Source organism: Pungitius pungitius, chromosome 15 (genome assembly GCF_949316345.1).
Source record: "Pungitius pungitius chromosome 15, fPunPun2.1, whole genome shotgun sequence".
In the NCBI taxonomy this organism is placed as follows: domain Eukaryota; kingdom Metazoa; phylum Chordata; class Actinopteri; order Perciformes; family Gasterosteidae; genus Pungitius; species Pungitius pungitius.
The window spans coordinates 12,624,684-12,639,484 of NC_084914.1; the positions used below are offsets into that span (position 1 = coordinate 12,624,684).

Below are 14,801 nucleotides of genomic sequence, written 5' to 3' on the forward strand. Positions count from 1 at the left end.
ACGTTTTGATTTGATCCATTTTTAAAGGTTAGCTTGGCAACCATATTTCTATCTGTAATCTTGTGTTCATGAATTATATGGTAGTATTAAAGTCATATGTTTACGTTTTTCAATTGTGATTGATTTGCTGTTTAGCAAAAGGCAAGAGATAACCGAGCAGCCCTGCGCATCAACAAAGTCCAGATGTCGAATGAGACGGTGAAGAGGCACCATCCGCAGCAACAGCCCCCTGAGGTGTTTGATCCCAACATACCACTAGACACAGAACTGCTGTTTAAAGACCCTTTGAAACCAAAAGAGTCAGAGCATGAACAAGAGTGGAAGTTTAGACAGGTAAGAGTGTATGCAATGAAGTCAGGGAATGCAGCGGCAGGTCCACATTATATTAAGACAGCCTAGAAGTGGTGGTTTAGTAAAGCTCCCTAAACAACTGCACTATCCTCCACATTAACCCTGATGACATTGGTGGTTAGTAGGTCCAGTTCATTTTTGGCATGAGACTGATATTCGCTGCATCCCTTTTTGACATCTAATCCTAGTCTTCACTGTGTCCTTCCAACAGCAAATGAGGCAGAAAAGCAAACAGCAAGCCAAAATTGAAGCCACTCAGAAATTGGAGCAAGTTAAAAATGAGCAACTCCAGCAACAACAGCAGCAGCAGACCAACAGCCAGTCAGAGGAAGATGGCAACAACAGTGGAAACCAGAGCCCAGCCTCCCAGCCCAGCAATGGCAGCATGTCCCCTATTCAGCAGCTCAATTCTAAAGACGGCTTTGCCAGGCCGCAGCTACCAGGGACGCCAACTTCAGGTCCCCCAGAGGATGTGTTTCTACGACCACCTCCTCCCCCTCCATCCGGCTCTTCGTCCCAACCTCAGTCCCCACAGGTGTTCTCACCGGGATCCTCTGGTTCCAGACCATCTTCTCCATGGGACCCATATGCCAAGATGGTTGGGACCCCGAGACCGCCAAATACATGTCGCAGAATGGCTGTGGAATCTGGTAAATCTCCCACGTCCTTGATGGAGCAGCAGGACAGAGGGAGGCCCTCTCCGGTTAATGAATCTTTTGGCTCTCCAACTTCAATGAGCAGTGACCCTTATGCCAAACCACCGGACACACCAAGGCCAACAGGGGAAATGGACCCTTTCCTGAAGCCCATGGGTCCTCCAAGGGCCAGTCAGGCTGCTCAGGGAAGGCCCCCCATGGGCTCTCCGGGCAGAGACCCATACTCAAGGCCCATGATAAGGAATGAGGCCTATCAGCGCATGGCCCAGAACAGGATGATCTTGTCTGACCCTTACTCAAGGCCTTTACTAACACCAATCCCTGGAAGTAATGAATCTGGCTCAGTCCCTCTGTTCAAAACACCTATGCCCCCTCCACAGGCTCAGGATAGCTTCAACCGACCAGGTCCATATCCTACTGACAGGTTCTCCCAGAATCAGCTCAATGACCCCTATGCTCAGCCTCCGCATACCCCGAGACCATGCGGAAATGACAACTTCACCAGTCCTCCTAGAATGGGTCAACATCACCCTCAGGTGCACCCGTTTACTCAGCCAGGACCAATGACTCAAATGTCTAGAAACCCCTATGCCCGTGCACCTTCTACTCCGAGGCCTGACCACTTCACCTATGACCCTTTCGCCCAGCCCCCTGGTTCCAACAAGCCGGCTACTGACCCTTTCGCTCAGTCTCCTGGTAACCAACGATCCATGAATGAAGCCATTGCTCAACCTCGCCCATTTTTTGAGCCTTATGCTCGACCTCCCGGCACACCGCGTCCACATGACAACTACGGTCAATCTTCCAACGCCTCTAACCCGTCTTCAGACCCTTACTCACAAGCTCCTTCTACTCCTCGACCAAGTGGGATGAACCAGTTCACACATCAGCCGCACCTTGGACAGAGGATGTCCCCTTCCCACTCAGTCGACCCTTACGCTCAGCCGCCAGGTACTCCACGGCCCTCTGTTGGAGACAGGTTTTCTAAGTCACCGGGCAGCCAGCGGGGGACAATAGAGCCATTTACCAGTACACCTGGGACATCTAGGCCAGGGAGCAGTGACATGTTTCCCCAGCCTGGGGCTTCCAGACCAATGCTCGGTGACCCCTACGCCCAGCCTCCAGGGACCCCACGGCCTGCCCCTGATGTGCTCAGCAGACAAGGGCCGAGGCTAGGACTGATGGGAAGCCAGGATCTTTTCTCTCCACCTCAAGGCCGACTTCATGAGACTTTCCCTCATCCAGGCACACAAACACCAAAACACCCCAGTGTTTCAGAAGATGGATTTACTCAGTCACCCTCCAGGAGGCCCATTCAAACACCTGGCCATGACCCTTATGAGCAAGCCCCGATGACCCCTCGGCCACAGTCAATGGACAAAATGGAAATGAAAGATCAGTCATTTCTAGGTAACAATGGAACTGTTCTTCATGACCCGGGCCATCTGTCTAACAACCCACAAATGCCTAGTGCTTCCTCTGATGGTGTTGTCCTCGCCGAGAGTGAGGAGAGACTAAGACAGGTACGTGAATAGCGTTGTCTGAATGGTCGAACCTTATCACTCATACGATACTATTGCAATTTGACTGTTTTTAACATTGCAAACTCTTTGGGTGTTTTTTTAACACAATGGTCATATTGTTCTGTTTGGCCATCGTTGCTATCCGTTTTTGAATGTTTCAATGAATTTGAATGTTATTGAGATTCAGAGACATTAGTAGTTAAACACGGCAAGAGCGACTGTCCGATAACCACGCAGCTGAACAACACCATGCCAAGCCATATAATAAGCCATATTATGTATTCCATTTATTAAAGTTGGCACACCTCAAAAGTATTTTGAACCCATCAATTCCTTGGAATAACTGCGTGAGTGCACAGCTATGGCAGGCAAAATTGGACCGGGATTATCAGACAACAAAAACCTATAGAGTTGGTAATAATTTTACATTTCACTTATTTTCCAAAGAAATATATTTGACCATGGCTGTAGTGAACCCACAACATACACATAACCCCCTTTCCCGAATAATCACACCAAAACAAATAATCAGAAGTGAGTTAAACGGTCTTATATCAAATGAGACCTTAACAAAACGAAGTGTTTGTGGAGGTAGATGTTATGATACAGCTTAATGCCAAACAATTCAATAGCCACAGACTGCAACATCAACAACAACCAAATCTGCTCCCTTGCTGAAATATCTTTCCTATGTCAATTACAAATTAATTATTATATATTATTATATTGTTTGTATCCTGATGGTTGAAATGCACTTATTGTCAGTCGCTTTGGATAAAAGTGTAAGCTAAATGACAAAATGTAATTGAAGCACGTAAAGGAAGTCAAAAACTGTGGAGTTTAAGTAGCTATCTGTTGTTACTGCAGAAATACAGTGTTATTAAAAGATATAATTGTCCCATTTACCATTTTATGGGCTAAATATATGTACGGTTCTTTGTCTTTCTTAGCGACAAAGAATCAGAGAGCTAATCCTTAAGCAGCAGCAACAGAGGAGTGCTATTCGACAGGAGAGGGGCCCTCAGGAACCCGCTGGCACCATAACCCCAGGAACAGCACAACCCTGGCCCCAGGAGGGCCTTGGGCATCAGGGGGAAATGTTCAACCGGCCTCCCCCACCTTATCCTGGACAAGGACCCATGAGAGGGCCAATGCGGTTTCCTGGATCTTTTCCAGGCAATCAGCGTGGCCCTTTCCCTAATGACGGACAACTCCCCAGGGGCCCACATCCTGGAGATCCTAATTTGAGACACCCAGGACCAAGGTTTGTGATGATGCTATTTTTAGGACATGTATTTTTTTCAGATATTCTGTAATTCATTACTCACCACTGCACAAATCTATAAAGTCCCATGCTTTGTATTTCTACATTTTGTTCTCTTATGCTATTATAGGTTTGCGTTTCCACCTGGGGTTCTTGGACCTCATGGGGCCCAAGAGTTCTTTCCTCGAGGGCAACACCCAATGCAGGATGTCCCTCCTCAGATGCGACGTTCCATGTCTGCTGAAATGGCAAAGAGTATGGGGGGTAACCCGATGGGGCTTCCCCAGCACTTCCCGCCGCGTGGTATGCCAGTGCAGCAGCACAACATAATGGGTCAGCCTTTTATCGAGCTGCGCCACAGAGCCATAGAAAACAGGTCTCGTATGCAGTTTCCACCTGGTGCTATGCAAGGAAGCCACATGGATCTCAATCTGCAGGGTCAACGGCTACCGGGATTTCAAGGAACACCCGACTCCAGGTTCCCTTTTAATCAGGGGGCCAGGATGATGGACCCCATGGCCAGCAACAGTGGCCATGTACAGCTATCTGCCAGCATGGACAATCTTCATCAGCATGCCCAAATGTCAGGAAACCACGCACTCAGACAGTCTCATTTAATGAGATCCATGAGCCAGCCTGCTTCAAATGAGACCCATAATATGGCAGGCTCTATGATCCTGACTGCGCACCCTTCTGGGCAGACTGAGGGAGGCTCCGTGTCTGGCACTGAAGCTGTGGAGGAGAAACTGGATGCAGAAGAATCAGCTGTCAAAGATCTTGAGGACGTGGAGGTGAAAGACTTGGTGGATGCTGACTTAGAAAATCTCAATTTGGACCCTGAAGATGGCAAAGACTTAGATCTAGAGACGAATGACCTACACCTCGATGACTTCCTAAAATCTGGGAAATTTGACATCATTGCCTATACGGACCCCGACCTAGATGACATCAAGAAAGACATGTTTAATCACGAACTGGATCTCAGTGATCCTATGGATGACAACACAGACACCACAGACATGAACAAAAACACCTGCACAGGAAGTGGGGCTTCATCCAGTTCAGCATCACTTTCTGCAATGTCGGAGTCCTCTGGGGTTCAGTCGTTAACTGAAGTTAAGCTAGAAGCCCCTGGGAGTCAGGACTCTGCTTCTTTGGCACTTGGGCAAGAAATTAAGATGGAAGTCAAAGACTGTAAGAAACTCTCTGATGTTGTAAACCAGCAAACGTCAAACCAGCAGGGAGGACTCTCTGACTCCACCCCGGTGCTGTCTGGTTTACTCATAAAGCAGCAGCCTGAGGAACAGTCATTAAATCCAATCGCAGAATCTGTCAGTCAAGGAGTTAACCTCATGCCCCAGCCGAACCAAGCCACTGACACAGGACTTCCAGACACTGCAGGAGAAACCTCTATGAGCGGCTTTGGAGAAGATGGATTGGACCAGAGTGTTCTGGACCAGAGCGGCCTGACCCTGGCCCAGCAGGTGGCATTGAGCCAGGCGTTGGGTCAGCACGGCCAACTGCACCGTCCTCTCCTGCTAGAGGAGCAGCCACTCCTATTGCAGGACCTTCTAGACCAGGAGAGGCAGGAGCAACAGCAGCAGAGGCAGATGCAGGCCATGATACGCCAGCGCTCCAGCGACTCCTTCTTCCCCAACATCGGTAAAGCACTCAGGCCACAACTTGTAGTCATCGGCATGTTTGAGATTGGCTGTTTATTCTGAGAGTGCATTATTTGTCCTTTTCAGATTTTGATGCCATCACTGATCCCATTATGAAAGCTAAAATGGTTGCTCTGAAAGGCATCAACAAAGTCATGGTTCAGAACAACATGGGGATGACCCCAATGGTCATGAACAGGTAAAAGGCCTTTTTTCTAGAGTAGAACATGTACTACTGGTTGTGGGAGTGCATGAATTCATTTTCAATGGTGAAGCCAACCCTATGGCCCAGCCTCTAGGACATTGTGCAACTATTTGAAGTATTGCTACTGTGATGGATTTGATGACGAAATGGTGTGTGGTTGATGTATTGCTCCTTCACAGATTTCCTCCTGGTCCTCCACCACCTTGTCCTGAAAGCACACCGCTTCCTCCACAGGTTGTTGGACAGGTAATTGAATTATCAATCTGTTTGGATGTTCTATAAATCTATAATGAAAAACATCTAAATTGGAAATATATAACATATTTGTCAACTTTGCTTTCAGGATGGCAAACTGACACAAGTAGCGAGACCGAATCCTCCAAACTTTGGACCAGGATTTGTCAGTAAGTTCTCTTGAAATTGATATGCATTTTCAACCTTTTGTTTAGAAGGTCTGTTGGGCCTTGAAATGTTAAGATGTTTGTTTTGTCGTGCTGTCAAGATTGCTAACAAAAAGTTTTTTTTCTTCTTTCAGATAATGCTCAGAGGGCTCAGTACGAGGAGTGGCTCCAGGAGACTCAGCAACTACTTCAAATGCAGCAGAAGTTTCTAGAAGAGAAGATTGGGGCACACAGGAAGTCTAAGAAAGCCCTGTCTGCCAAGCAGAGAACAGCTAAGAAGGCAGGGAGAGAGTTCCCTGAGGAGGACGCTGAGCAGCTCAAACATGTCACAGAGCAGCAGGGTGTAGTGCAGAAACAACTGGAGCAGGTAAATATTCGGCCTGTCAAGCTCCACCACTGAATCAATCTCTGCCGTCCCCTGAACAATAGCTTACCACAGCGCCTTCCTCTCATTGGACGTGTGAATTTCATGTTCAATCTAGCATCTGGCCCTGCACCAGAAGTAGTAGCCTACATGTCCACAGTAATTTCAACTGTTATGGAGGACATATGGTGCTCAAATAAGGTATATCTGAAAAACAGAGGGAAACAAAACGTATTATTTAAACAAACGTGTTGTCTGAAAATGTCAACAGACTTGTCTGTTTGAGTAGCTGGCTGAAAGCAAAGAAGTAGTAGGCTTACCTTTTATTAACTGCACTATAGGCTGAGCATTGTTTACCTGAAATGTGCACTTTATTGCTTACTTTATTTTTTACAGCAATGTTCTTCTTCAGTAAAATTAAACATTTGCATAAAGCAAGCCAATCCACTTTTCCATGTTGATAAGAGCATTAAAACTAAAAAAAAAATATGGGAAAAAAATGATGTATTGTATTCGTAGAGGTGCATTATTTTTCTCTATCATTAATAGCAGGCTTCATTAGTATTACATATGAACTAGTACTCATATTGTTCTTTTATATAATGTAAGTATACGGTATGCTTTTGAAGGCATATATCTTGGTCATTACAAACAGGCTTTCCCAAATATACTTGTGTCTGCACCATCCCTGTGAAACATGCTTTGTCTATCTGAAAGACTAGTGTCGCTAAACTCTTCAGTTTGTCTTTGATATTAAAATCATACATTTCTGATCAAAATCCCCTTGAAAGTGATATGTAATGTCTTTGTATATGTCAGAGAGAACCTCAAGAAAATTTAATCTGCCCCATGTTTTGTTTCAGATCCGCAAGCAGCAGAAGGAGCACGCTGAACTCATAGAAGAGTACCGAGTGAAACAGCAGCAAAACAATATGACACCCGTAATGCCCAGGATGCACCCAATGCCAGGCCCCGCTGGAATGGTTCCGAGTGGACCACCGATTGTCCAACCTCCTCTCAACCCGATAATGCAGATGCCACTTCATCCTGGCCCGCCAAATCCACCTCCCTGTATTCCCAACCCACCACCCGGCTGGCACCCTGGTGCTCCCATGCCCATGGCGGGACCGGGTATGGCCCCCATAATGCTCCCCCAAGTACCTATGGGAAATTCAGGCCAACCTCATCAGATGCCAATAGGTAATATACCTCAACACTCTCAAATGCCTGTGGATCCACAAGCACCACCAGCTCCACCCGGTGGTGTAAAACCCATTCAGGGAGGTGGCGTGAAGTTTGATGACAACAACCCATTCAGTGAAGGCTTCCAGGAGCGGGAGAGGAGGGAGAGGCTTAGAGAGCAGCAGGAGAGACAGCGGGTGCAGCTAATGCAGGAAGTGGAACGTCAGAGAGCCCTGAAACACCGCATGGAAATGGAGCAGCAAGGGATGATGGGGCCAGAGGGGAACATGGCGCCACTCGCTCAGATGCCATTTTTCAACGCAGAGCTGCCACAGGACTTTATGCAGCCCCAGAGGCCTCCTCTGCAACAGCAACAACAGCAACTTGCACCAATGTTCCCCCAGCAGCAGGGCCTGCAGCCCGTTATGGGCTCCCCGCCCGGGGCGTTCATGCAGGGCGAAAGGAGGGGCATGATGGGCAATGGGATGATGCACCGCGACATGGGACCTGGCTTGGGATCTGAAAATCTTGCCCTACAAGCGCCGAATTTTGCCCAGTGTCAACCGAGATCTCGTCATTTCAGCGGGCCAGGACTGATGCTTCCGATGCCAGGTGAGGGTCCACCATTTGGAGGCGACTCAGCTACGCCTCTACCGTCCAACTTTCCGGGCTCCGGTCAGTCTCTCATCCAACTCTACTCCAACATCATTCCAGACGAGAAGGGCAAGAAGAAAAGGAACCGAAAAAAGAAGAAGGATGACGACGCCGATTCCGTCAAGACCCCTTCAACGCCACATTCTGACCTTACAGCCCCGCTCACACCGTGTGTCTCAGACACCTCCTCAACGCCAACCAGGAACACCCATCTATTTGGTGAGCAGGACCTGTCAAGGTCCCCCTTACTAGGATCCTCCACCCCCAGTCACTCAGAGCTTGAGAGGCAGCTTTCTGGAGGCCAATCTGGACACCACGGCATCTCGTCGGACACCGCAAGAACCCAGGCTCAGGAACACGACAGGATCCTTAACAACATCAAGCTGGAGCAGATGGATGCCAGCGAGTGTCACGGGCCACGGGAAGGCCCCATCGGCTCGGAAATGAGCTATGTGAAGCAGGAGGGTAAAAAGGGGAGCGTGTCTCCCTTCCCTGCAGGGCAAAGTCCCAACAAGGGGGAGGCGGGAAATGAACTACTAAAACACCTTCTGAAGAACAAGAGTACACCTCCATCCGGATTGTCCCAGCAGAGGTCAGAGGAGAGCATGCGCTTGGAGGAGGAGGAGCTGGCAGACTGCAAAGCCCTTCTGAGGCAAAGCTCCATGGACAGCAATGGGGTCAGTCTTGTGTCTTTGTGATTGTCATAGAGCTAGAGCGCCGAGTGATCAACATAGTGAGTCATAAACGGGCTAGGTGATTCACATGGGGGGGTGGGACGTGTCATAGTTAAATGGGTATGAGTCATAGCTCTACATTTCTGAATGAGTCATAGTTCTGTGTTTGACAACATCCAACTTGGAGGCATAACGCTGCCCAAGTAACCTGGAATAAATGCATGTGTTTTTAAACAAACAAAAACAATTTTTCACGTCTCCAGGCATACTCTGATGGCACTCAAGACTTCCCTGGAACTGTGCTCCTTGAACAGGAGAAGAAGAAAGGGAGGAACAAGAGGGCACCAAAAGGAGGGGAGAAGCCTGCATCTCGCTACAAGAAGAGGAAGAAGGAAGGGGATGAGAGGCAACTAATGCACTCTGGCCCTGACACTGTAATGAACCAAATCAAACAGGTAAGATGGATTTCAAACCTGTATCACCTGCTCTTCATTAAATTGGTTGGGGCTGCTTCACTACACCTCTTTGGGAACAAAGGATGGTAGGAGGATTATAGCTTGGAATCCGTATTCACACCTTATTCAGAATTCAGCAGTGTTAATTACTGACAGAATAGAAAAAGGTGTCCACCGAGTGCACACACTAATTTTGCATATTATAAGCATTATACTGTAATAAGGTCGTGGAGCGCAGTTGCACAAATGTATTAGAGGCTGTTATTATTCAGGAGAGTGAAAGGCGATTTATGATTATATACCAAGCTGCTCATTGATAAAGGTTTTATTAATTTCAACAGCATGAATCTCATTGGAACGGTAGTACAATATCATCTCGCCGTCATTTAATATTGCTCATCTAAACTAAATGAGCATGCACTTTGTATGCTGGTTTTATCACACAAAGCTGGCTAAAAAGGAAATATTAGCTATGTGCTTTTGAGCAGGAAAAGCCTCATCCTTGGATAGATAACAGATTTTGCCTCCCATTTGCCACATTAGACTTCGGTTGTTGTTAGTAATCTTCTAGTATTCAATCAAATCTCGAGGTCGCAGTCTCAGAGATATCACTTTAGGCACAACGATTTACATTTAGAGGTTTGATTTTGGGGAATTTTACAAGCAGTAAAATAACTATGTTGTAATTCTACACACCAAACCTAATACTAAGATTGATGATGATTGTTGTGCTATGATAATCATAAATGTAACCTACAAGCTCTTGTTTTCCCTCCTGACACAGCAGCTCTCCCTGCTGCCCCTAATGGAGCCGCTGATTGGGGTCAACTTTGCCCATTTCGCTCCCTATGGCAGCGGCCAGCTCAATGGAGAGAACCTCCTGTCGGGTACCTTTGGCAGCGCCTCACTCGACGGAGTGTCCGACTATTACTCCCAGCTGGCCTACAAGGTGAGATCTGCTTACAGTACCAACTGGGTTAACAGTGGTGTGTGTTTTGTGTGTGCGTGGCATGCGCTGACTCTGCATTTTGGTTCTGATTCCTACAGCAGAGTAACCTTAGCAATCCACCAACACCGCCGGCGTCTCTCCCTCCCACCCCTCCACCGGTGAACCGACAGAAAATGATCAATGGATTTGCCACTACGGAGGAGCTGGCCAGCAAAGCTGCCGCCTTGGGTGAGCATTCCGACAGACGTACCTTAGAGGTGTACAAGGCAGGATTTACAACAATTGATTGACTCATGAATGTAATCCCTCTCAATGATCATTTAGAATAACTATTATGTGGAAGTGTATGTGGAGATCCTGCCCTCGCCCTCTATTTCCCCCTGATTTTGCTGTGTTTGGGGTATTTCTGGCACTCTAAAGCCCCGGTCATGGGCAAGCTTTTATCCAAGAGACCACGAAAATGTCTAAATGCAAATATAGTGAGGTGACAGTTCTGAACATTGTGTTTAAAGACATTAAGCAGCAATCCCTGCGTAGGAAACCTTTTAATGCGGTTACATGACTCTTAATATATTCCTTAATTGTCATTATTACCTTCCCTTTGAGTATGCATATTGTGCACATGTTGATGTTGTGCTCCTATTCCACACAGTGTCCAAAGGCCTGGTCCCAAAGCCACTACATGTCCCATTTAGAACTGAGGAAGACCTTCTAGCCCGGGCCATTGCACAGGGGCCCAAAACTGTGGATGTACCAGCCTCCCTGCCCACACCTCCTCACAACAACCAGGAGGAGCTCAGGTAAAATTCCTTCTGCGTCTTTTGGAGGGCTATTGGCCAACCATCAGTTGTCATGACATTTGTTTGTGTTGAGTGCCCATGTAATCCAGTCACGATAAGGGATCTGGGCCACATGGCCCCGTAAGAGATGATTCATCTTTTGTTTCTTTCTCTTATATGATGACAGCAACAGAGGACAGGAGCCTTGCAAGGACAGGGACACACCAGACAGTTTTGTTCCATCCTCATCTCCTGAGAGCGTGGTCGGCATGGAGATCAGTCGCTATCCTGACCTGTCTCTGGTGAAGGAAGAGCCACGCTCCCCCTGTCTGTCTCCGGTCCTCCCCATGCTTCCTGCACCTGACGGGAAAGGTAAACACACGTAACTCCCCCATAATCAGCACACAATTCCTCTGATTGTGATCATAATTGTTGTTTGTGCATACAAATAAATACACAACTCAAGTTGCATAAAACAAGTTTTATGCATGTGCTCCTTCTTTATTTTCCAGGATCTCAAATCAAACTGCAGGATATAAAAACCGAGCCTTCTGCTATGTTCTTTGACTCCCCCTTTGGCTCCATGTCAAATGATTCCAAACAAGGGCTGGTGTCTGTAGCTATCACACTGAGACCAGCTGCAGCAGAGGTATGAATACGTGATATGCGGTTTCACATACTGCAATTTGTTAATACTGTTAGATTGAGTCTGAAATTCTGCCTTTTTATTTTACATTTTTGGCACTGATGACTTAAAGCTCTTGATGTCTACATTTTTACACATGTGCACCACATTTGATGTTTCAAATCTGTTTGAATCAGTTGAAAAAGGTTAAGCAAGGGGCCAACTTTAAATGTGGATTTATAAATGAGAGTTTGGATGAACGATCTAATTAGTTTTCTTTGTTCTTCTCAGAATATCACAGGTGTGGTGGCAGCCATTTCCGACCTACTGTGTGTGAAGATCCCCAGTAGCTACGAGGTCAGCAGCACCCCAGACAGGGGGCACCCATCAATGCTCAGTGGTCCAAGGGTGGGACCCCACAGCATGGAGCCTCGGCCTCCCATGCTCTTCCACGGACAAGTCGACAATGGAGGGCTTCACGGGCGCCCGGGACAGATGATGAGGCCCAGTGGAGCACATGCAATGATGCAACAGCAGCAGGCACATCATTTCCGATTCCATCCCAACAGTCCAGGTGAGGGAGTAAAGCTAAATTAAATGGGAACATTTTTAATTGAAAGTCGTGTCTGATTAGCACTAAGCATAATTACTGCCTGTGAAAGGGCAAAAAGTAGCAATTATAAAGGTCAAGTAGCATTACACTGTAGGTTTACAATCAGAGAATGTGCTTAGGAATGCATGTCCTCTTTAAAAACATGTTTTTTCTTCTGTCAGGTGCAGCTCTGGCTCGAGGACCAGACCAGAGGCCCCCAGCCAGCCCAGGATGTAAACCTCATTGGTGTTGCCATTGTAAGGTGGTGGTTCTGGGAAATGGAGTGCAGAAATCCATCAAAGATCTCCCTGCCCACATGAAGGTACCAAATGAATGGGTTAAAATACTCCGAATGGCAGCAGGGTGGTACATTAAGCAGGCAGGCCACCTTTGCACCGTTGAGAGTAAATTTGACATTACCGATGTTCAACGGTTTCTATATATACACAATACCAGTTCATAGAAAGTCCTCTCTGTCAATTGATTATGGATCATTTATTATATATTTCTCAATTGGTGAAGGGGGCTACTGGATGCCTTGACTTTACCTATGAAAGTATTATCTATGTTCAGCCTGAGGGGCCATAAACATTCACACACACAAACACTGCACCACAGTATATCCTCCGATTATGTAAACCCGCCTGCTATAGTTAAATCCATTTCAAATGAATTAGTTAAATGGCCTACCCCATGACTTCAGTTGTTAGTGTGTTGGTATTTTGGTTTTATGATTATTTTATAACGTAGTTTAACACAAGTTGAGCTTAAGCAGTTCCAAATGTGGAGTCTTTCATTTAACACTTCATTCTATATTCAGCCTGTTAAAGTTCTGACTGCTCTCATTAGGAATCTGGAGCCCGTTTGAAATCTGAAGACCTGGTGTTCTGTAGTCACAGCTGCTTCCTTCTCCACTGTTCCTCGTCCCCCCTGCAATCCAGATCAACCACAGATACTAAGGTCTGCACAGCTGGAAAACCACCACGGCTCCAATTAACAAATGGATAACCAATGAAATGGATTTTTTTATGTTATTGCTGGACATCATGTTTGTTGTCTCATCTTTTCAGGAATCGGTGTCCCTTCTCCCTGACTCCAACCAAACAGAAAGCCTTTCTAAGATTCTGCACCAGTACAGCAACAACATGTCATCGCTGGATGTACATTGCCTGGCCCAGCTTCAGCCTAAGCAGTCTCCCCCCTCCACTCCACCCATTCCCTTTCCCATGGCAGATGAGACGGCCAAGATGGAGATCAAGTCGGATGCCATCAAGGTCACGATGAAGCTGAAGGCCCGGCCAAGGTCCCACGATGGCTGGCACCAGGGAAAGAGACAGAAAGGACTTCGCTGGAGGAAGTGGACGGTCCAGGTGGTGGTGCCAAGGGGGAACTCGCAACTCCCGGATGAGGATAAGATCGACGAGCTCCTGCAGAAGCTCGGAGCCTCACTGCGGCCTCCCGCGTCGCTACGGGACCGCAGGCGGTGCTGCTTCTGCCACCAGTTTGGAGACGGGATCACAGACGGCCCCGCTCGGCTTCTCAACCTCGACCTCGACGTGTGGGCTCACCTCAACTGCGCCCTGTGGTCGACCGAGGTCTACGAGACGCAGGCTGGCGCCCTGATCAACGTGGAGCTTGCGCTGCGCCGCAGCCAGACGGTGCGCTGCGCCTACTGCCAGCAGACCGGAGCCACCAGCGGCTGCCACCGCCTGCGCTGCACCAACGTCTACCATTTCACCTGCGCGCTGCAAGCCCACTGCACCTTCTTCAAGGACAAGACCATGCTGTGTCACGCCCACAGGCCGCGTGGGGCCGCCGGGCAGGCGCTGGAACACGAGCTGCGCTGCTTCGCCGTCTTCCGGCGCGTCTACGTCCAGAGGGACGAGGTGCGGCAGATCGCCTCCGCCGTCCGGCAGCCAGAGCTGGGCTACACCTTTCGGGTCGGCAGCCTGGTGCTGCACGCAGTGGGGCAACTGACGCCCCAGCAAATGGCCGCCTTCCATTCCTCGACGGCCATCTTCCCAGTGGGCTACGAGGCTTGCCGCATATACTGGAGCATGCGCCACGGCAACCGCCGCTGCCGCTACGTCTGCTCCGTCGAGGACAGAGAGGAGCTGCCGGAGTTTACCATCAGAGTGATCGAACAGGGCTTCCAGGACCTGGTCCTGACAGACACCTCTGCAAAAGGTTTGTCTTCGCATGTTTGTCCCGGCTGTGTTATTGCTGTGTGTCTCAGCGCTTGGCTTCTAACCTTGTGTGCCTTGCTTCACTGGAATTAGGAGTGTGGGATAAGGTCCTCGGCCCTGTTGCGGAGAAAAGAAACGAGGCGGGCACTCTGAAGCTCTTCCCCGTTTACCTAAAAGGAGTGGACTTGTTTGGACTCACAGTTCCTGCAGTCGTCAAGATCTCTGAATCGGTTTGTTGCTGCTTTTTTTTCTTCTTTTCTTTCATTCAGGTCAAATATAA

General features: G+C 48.0%; 1 protein-coding gene across 7 annotated transcripts in view; it reads left to right on the forward strand.

Annotated features, from left to right (window-relative positions):
- The window catches only part of kmt2cb (lysine (K)-specific methyltransferase 2Cb), a 54,106-nt gene that overhangs the window by 35,463 nt on the left and 3,842 nt on the right, over nucleotides 1-14,801 (forward strand). For 5 of the 7 annotated variants that reach the window (XM_037458586.2, XM_062557577.1, XM_037458591.2 and 2 more), the window contains 20 exons: nucleotides 136-333; nucleotides 563-2,530; nucleotides 3,481-3,794; nucleotides 3,925-5,456; nucleotides 5,543-5,654; nucleotides 5,840-5,906; nucleotides 6,004-6,064; nucleotides 6,196-6,428; nucleotides 7,289-8,938; nucleotides 9,199-9,390; nucleotides 10,175-10,339; nucleotides 10,438-10,567; nucleotides 10,992-11,139; nucleotides 11,306-11,490; nucleotides 11,631-11,767; nucleotides 12,035-12,317; nucleotides 12,518-12,657; nucleotides 13,185-13,295; nucleotides 13,406-14,522; nucleotides 14,615-14,751. In XM_037458586.2, the coding sequence (XP_037314483.2) occupies nucleotides 136-333; nucleotides 563-2,530; nucleotides 3,481-3,794; nucleotides 3,925-5,456; nucleotides 5,543-5,654; nucleotides 5,840-5,906; nucleotides 6,004-6,064; nucleotides 6,196-6,428; nucleotides 7,289-8,938; nucleotides 9,199-9,390; nucleotides 10,175-10,339; nucleotides 10,438-10,567; nucleotides 10,992-11,139; nucleotides 11,306-11,490; nucleotides 11,631-11,767; nucleotides 12,035-12,317; nucleotides 12,518-12,657; nucleotides 13,185-13,295; nucleotides 13,406-14,522; nucleotides 14,615-14,751 (8,880 nt within the window). The remainder of the gene's footprint in view (nucleotides 1-135; nucleotides 334-562; nucleotides 2,531-3,480; nucleotides 3,795-3,924; nucleotides 5,457-5,542; nucleotides 5,655-5,839; nucleotides 5,907-6,003; nucleotides 6,065-6,195; nucleotides 6,429-7,288; nucleotides 8,939-9,198; nucleotides 9,391-10,174; nucleotides 10,340-10,437; nucleotides 10,568-10,991; nucleotides 11,140-11,305; nucleotides 11,491-11,630; nucleotides 11,768-12,034; nucleotides 12,318-12,517; nucleotides 12,658-13,184; nucleotides 13,296-13,405; nucleotides 14,523-14,614; nucleotides 14,752-14,801) is intronic. The other 2 variants (XM_037458588.2, XM_037458589.2) reach the window with 2 other exon arrangements.